The sequence below is a fragment of the Diachasmimorpha longicaudata genome, chromosome 16 (genome assembly GCF_034640455.1).
Source record: "Diachasmimorpha longicaudata isolate KC_UGA_2023 chromosome 16, iyDiaLong2, whole genome shotgun sequence".
NCBI lineage: Eukaryota > Metazoa > Arthropoda > Insecta > Hymenoptera > Braconidae > Diachasmimorpha > Diachasmimorpha longicaudata.
Window position 1 is genome coordinate 5,316,063 of NC_087240.1, and position 6,082 is coordinate 5,322,144.

At 39.4% G+C, this 6,082-nt stretch overlaps 1 protein-coding gene across 1 annotated transcript; it reads left to right on the plus strand.

Annotated features, from left to right (window-relative positions):
• The first annotated feature begins 332 nt into the window (after window positions 1-332).
• Window positions 333-3,182, plus strand: LOC135169894 (sarcoplasmic reticulum histidine-rich calcium-binding protein-like). The gene is made up of 9 exons (XM_064135280.1): window positions 333-383; window positions 443-637; window positions 765-1,544; window positions 1,622-2,209; window positions 2,334-2,366; window positions 2,479-2,534; window positions 2,580-2,688; window positions 2,826-2,878; window positions 3,113-3,182. The coding sequence occupies exons 1-9, from the start codon at window positions 333-335 to the stop codon at window positions 3,180-3,182; spliced, it is 1,935 nt and encodes a 644-aa protein (XP_063991350.1).
• The last annotated feature ends 2,900 nt before the right edge of the window (window positions 3,183-6,082 follow it).

A 6,082-nucleotide genomic window follows, 5' to 3' on the forward strand; every position in this document is an offset into this window, starting at 1 on the left:
ATTGAGGTCTTTTGTGCCAATTGTACTGGCATTAATTACATTGTACAACAATAGCCCTGACGTACAATGCTAAACGAAAATGATTTAATTTGTGAATGAAAATAATTCATAGATGTGGAAGTGTTGATAATATTATTCATGAAACACTACCGAAAGAACAATCAACTACCGAAAGTCGGTCTTTGGGCTTTTAGCCCACAAATTCTAATGCTGAGCGGATAAAGTCGAATCGCTGACTCGTTTGTGGAACAATAATATAGTTAACATTTCAATTATCACTTTGGCGAAAATCATGACATATTTATAGAGGTGGAACACTGGGAGAAGTGATAATGGATCTCACGCGATTTGGTGGATATTATCTTGTTCTTTCGCTTGAGCGTGTTAGGTCGTGAGGAAATTTATGGCTCTCATTAAATAGATTCTGCAACTAACCTATTAGTGGATTTTACAGGCGTGGCTCGCGGTCCTCGCCCTAATAGCTGGTGGATCTGCCGATGTAGTTTATCGGGATCCACGCACTAGGAATCAAGAGCCCATAGATGTGCCAGACCCAGAGAATTTGAGTAGAGTAACGAGAGATGCACAAACACCAGTTCCACTCGACCAAAATGCCCGGAACGAAGCCGATAAGAATGTAAAAATGATAAATATTGGAAGAGGCCGGAGCTAAATCAGATGTTTCTATTTTTAAATCTGCTTCTGCTCCGATCTGCCCTTTCCTAATAATGATTTCTATCACTGATAAAATATTTGCATCACAGGTAGAGGAAAAGTCCCCGAAGAAACGACAGCTCAGTGGTTTGAGTTTCTCGAAACAAGAGTTTCCACCTTTACCACCCATGACAGTGGATATAACAAATCCCTTTCCTCGATCTACCAATCTAAAGGGGAATGATATCCCTAGTTACACTTTACCGATTACCCCCGATATATTAGAACGAAAATTTGATCACGGAATTCGTCGAGACAGTCACCACGCCGCCTCTTTCCATCACGGTCATCATCATGGTCATGAACACAAACACGGCCATCACCACGGCCATCACAGCAAGCACGATCATGGACATCATCACAAACACGAGCATGGACATCACCATAAACATGGCCACGATCATAAACATGGCCATCATCATGGAGCACATCATCATCATCATGCCGAACATCATCATAAACATGATCACGAGCACAAACATGGCCATCATCACGACCAGCATCACAAACATCATGGAGAGCATCATCACAAGCATCATCACGATCATAAGCATGGCCACAAGCACGGACATGAGCATAAACACGGCCACGATCATCATCACAAACATGGACATCATCATCACTCGAAGCACGAGCATCATGAAGAGCATAAACATCACGGCGAGCATCATCACCACCATAAACACAGTCACCATAACGAGCATCACCATCACCACGATCATCATCACGTCAATGAGCATCATCATCATCATTCGCATAAGGAAACTGAGTCGCATCATCATCATCACGGACATGGACACAAAGAAGAGCACAAGCACGAGCATAAACAGGTGCGTCTTTGCGATATTAAGTACGATTATTTGGTCATTAACTCGATATTATGATCACTGTTTTTATTTTTCCACAGGAGCATCACCACAAACACGGACATGAACACAAACACGGTCATCACGCCGATCATCATCACGGCCATCACCACGATCATCATCAGAAACACGGCCACGAGCATAAGCACGGCCATCACGAAGATCACAAACACGGCCATCACGAGGATCACCATCACAAACACGGACACGAACACAAACATGGTCATCACGTTGATCATCACCACAAGCATCATCACGAACACAAACACGGACACAAGGAGGAGCACAAGCATGATCATCACGAGGATCATAAACACGGACATCATCATCATCACAAACATGGACATCATCATCACGGCCATCACAAACACGACGAGGGACATCACTACGAGGGCCACCACGATCATCATCATCATCACAAAGCATCCGAAGATCATCATCATGATTATGACTCGGACAAGACATTCGATGGAGGACTACTCTTTGGTGCCACCGAAACACTTGAAGAGTACAATTTTCCTGATGAAGGTGTGCCTTCAGAAGATCAAATTGTTGTTGTTGATCTTAAGAAAGAGCCCAGCTCCATCAAAGCCACACTCGCTACACCAACACAGCCGGCTATTACTGTTGTATGATAATCTGGATGAAGTGATTCCACGTAGATCAGAAGTAGTAACTTATCCAGAAAAAAATCTTATCCTAATGATTGTATAGCTTTATAAAATAACTTTGTTGAATATTTGTTGAATATAGAGAATAAAGGCATTCTTCGTTTCACGACAAAATGTATATAATTCACAAAACCATTGACACCAACAATCCATGAAATCTATCGTTCGAATACTACGAGTTTCAATATCATTCGTACTCAACCAAATTGAATATCACCAACTCCCAGAACTTGCTGGAGATTCCACCTCATGATATATCTTCGGTTAGTGATATAACACATAAGTGAATTCACGAAACTCTTGACAGTTAGTTTGGGTGTCTCTGTAGCTATAGGTACTCTGTCAAGACTGAAAGTTCATCGTTCCGGAACTGGTGTATCTCTCACTCTCACCCAGTGAGATTACAGTGCATCGTGTTCACACTTTTCAAAGCTTTTGTAAACTCATCTTATGTGTGTATAACGCACGTGGATAACTTCATTAAGAAAACGACCATTAAACTTTCCACTACTGGATTTTTAAGCGGAAACAGGCGCAACTTGTCTGACGACTGACTCCTTAATTCATCAAGTAGAAATTTCGTAATGGTCAGACAAACGAGTACAGTGAGAAAATCAATCGTCAATGGTAATCAATTCAGATGAAACTATGAGCATCATAAAATATTTTTGTGATGAGAAACATAAACCGTCATGTTACCGAAAATTGTTGATTGATTGTCCAAACAATATGTTGTTGTTGAATGGTTTGAAAAATATGGGCAATTGAAAGTGGACGAAACGAGTTCAATACTGTTTTGATGTTACGTACACCATTCCATTGGTGAAAAAAAAAAACATACGACAATTCATACAATTTTAGCTGTTTGCAAAGTACTCCCCCGGGTGCCGTACAAACATTCACGACTATTATAGAATTTTTGAATTTATGACTCGGGAGAATCAGCAATGAAGAGCCCTTCCATCGGATTTTATTTTTTATTTTTCAATGGGTTACGATTAATGAGGTATCGTGTAAAAACATGGCCGCATCACGAGCCCTCGGTAAAAGTCTGATCCCACACGGAACTTATAAGGGGATTTCCATTGCAATGGTCAGACCCATTTAGTCAGATGCAACTGGGTGTAGATAAACTGTGACTTAGTACTGTTCCTCTACTGAAACTCCAACCCCCGTAACCTCTTCTTTGCCGAGTGGTGCACCACCAGACTACTACCAACTGTTCAACGAAACTTTTGCATCCTGATGTCTCTCGGGAGCTATTTATGCCAACAGATAATCCGCGTAAAAATAGAAAAATCGTCAATTATGTCTCCGAAAAGACTAATTAACGTCATGTCTACTCCCACTGATTTTTATTTCAAGGAAATGTCTAAATGAATTTTCTTCATTCATTCAAAAATCAAATGAAATAATAATTTTTGAAAAATCGATAAGGAACGCTCAGTGCTATGAGAAGGAGAGAATGGAGTATGTGTCAATGAGAAAAATCAAAAATGGAAAATGTGAATTTTCGATAAAATTGAACGCATAAGACTGTAAAAATCACATTGAATAATGTTGGACATTCATAAATATAGTGGTGCGGTTAAGGCCAGTACCGTCGCAGAGTCGGCATTTTTCGTTCAAGTGAGTGGCGATCTAACGATCGACTGAACACGCGTTTTTATATTTTCACCTCTTCTCCCATACGTTACCACTCCCATTGTTCCCGGGAGCAACCATTTTATTTATATTTCTCACGCTATTTCTTCCAATAATCGAATGTCGTACGGATATCGCAGGCAGTTATTCTGGCATGTAGCCAACTATCTTCGAATCTCACGGGTAACAACATCGCACTATTCCCTATATAGAACGCATGTATAGTGGCAGTATGTATTCGCCAAAGCCACACAAGAATATTGTTGAGGCCATACAGCCTTGCCAAATTGACCGAGAACTATCAAATGGACGTGTATATGGTAACCCATAAAGTATCTCCTAAACCCGGCAATGTGCATACTGATCGTATCACACGAAATTTTTAAACATTGATTGATTGCTCACCCAGTTGGAGATGAAATTCATTCCTCCTCGTCGATGAAATTGCGAGGACCAACACAATACACTGACACTGAAACTGACACTGACACTGACACTCACACTCACACTGACACTGACACTGACACTTATATTCCTGATCCTGCAGTACAGAAGTGGAGCTGAAAAATAAATTAATATATAAAATATAATTATTTTTTTTAATATATTTGCCTGAGAGAAATAAATAAAAAAATTAATGGATTAACTAATTATTTCCTTATTTGATTTTGAAAGAGTAATACTCTTTAATATAAATTCATATAAATTCGATTCTGGTCTGTTTTCCCATCACAAAGAATTCTTCATAGGCCTTTGACTACAAAACTCCACTGAGTGACCCCTAGAATTGGCCAATCCCAGTGCAAAGGGTGGCATTCCTTTTGTCGACTAAACCATCGCAATTGTTAATTAAAATGTTTGACTTGCAATCGTCATCAGGGGAAGATACTCGGATAAAATTTTATTGAACTCAATTACCCCAGAGTTAAACAACTCCACCGCAAAATTTTGTTGACTTTCAAAATCGAAGTATTTGCCAACAATGGACGCCCATTGATCAATAAACAAGCCACATCCACTGACAATTTTCGTATTTGAATGGCAACTGTATTATCACGCTCCAATTCTCAAAAAACTCAACATCAGTGTTTTTCAACGCATCAATTATGCGATAGAAAATGAATGATAGAAATCGTTAAAAAAAAAAATTGACAAAAAACTGGGAACGTTCCTGCAATCGATAGCCAACGTTCACTCGATTTATCATGGTGGTGGGAAAGGCTTTTTCACATTTGCATTTGCGTGTCAAGGGAGAGAAGAGGGTGGAGAGTAATGTTTCCCCAGTAAATCCCCCCATTACGTATCCCCCGGAATTTTGTCCCGTCAGTTGAACCGAGAATAATTCGATAGTGTTTACGAAGAGGTGAGCGGCGACCATTTGACCACTGTTCTTTGACTCTGTTCTGTTCCGCCATACATATTCATTTGAAGAAAAAAAAAAAAATACAATGAATGAGTCTGCGCATATGCATTTGAACAAGAATTTTTTTTAATATACGCTGTACTGCTTACACAACTTACGTTGGCGATATGAATGCAAGAATTATTCATCAAAACTGTTGTCTACGTTAATTAAAATCCCACCACCACCTATTGTACAATGAGCCTAGGGAGTATATATTTTACCTGAACGAAAAGTCCCGAGAGAAATCAGGGAATCAGTGAATAAAAGTCAATTAAATTGATATCAAAATCATACATTCCCTTTCAATTCCATGAAGTCTTGTTAACGTCGAAGAGAGTGAGCTAATATCGTCCCTCATAATGCCACCCAAAAGCCCTTCAAAAGTCATAAAAATTTTCAAATTTCTCCCCCCAAAAAAACAAGCTCTCCACCAATATAATTTCCATTTTTATGTAAATGACTAATGACTTTTTAAAACCCTATAAATTCCGATTTTCGTGACACAGAAGAAGCCACCATACGTCAAATTACCCCAAAGCCTGAATACCATCGATCAACCGATAATTTATGATCATTTTCTTCTGCATATCCCATAATCATTAAACCGATCAACGCACCGACAATTGCTGAACATCGAAACATTCCAAACCCCCCACCATGACATTGTTTTCAGGTGAAGAGTCTCCCCTAAAAAAAAAATAATAAAAAAAAACATTGATACACGGTGGCATACATCCAAAGAAGAAGAGAGACATGTTGATGCGTGACCCAAAGTGAAACAT

What these genes read in the sequence shown, in the direction of transcription:
- LOC135169894 (XM_064135280.1), top strand. Translation starts at nt 333, where the DNA reads ATGGATCTCACGCGATTTGGTGGATATTATCTTGTTCTTTCGCTTGAG. An exon ending in TCTTCGTTTCACGACAAAAT is followed by an intron (nt 2,367 to 2,478) that starts GTATATAATTCA and finishes ACCAACTCCCAG; the next exon opens with AACTTGCTGGAGATTCCACC. An exon ending in GAGAAAATCAATCGTCAATG is followed by an intron (nt 2,879 to 3,112) that starts GTAATCAATTCA and finishes ATACAATTTTAG; the next exon opens with CTGTTTGCAAAGTACTCCCC.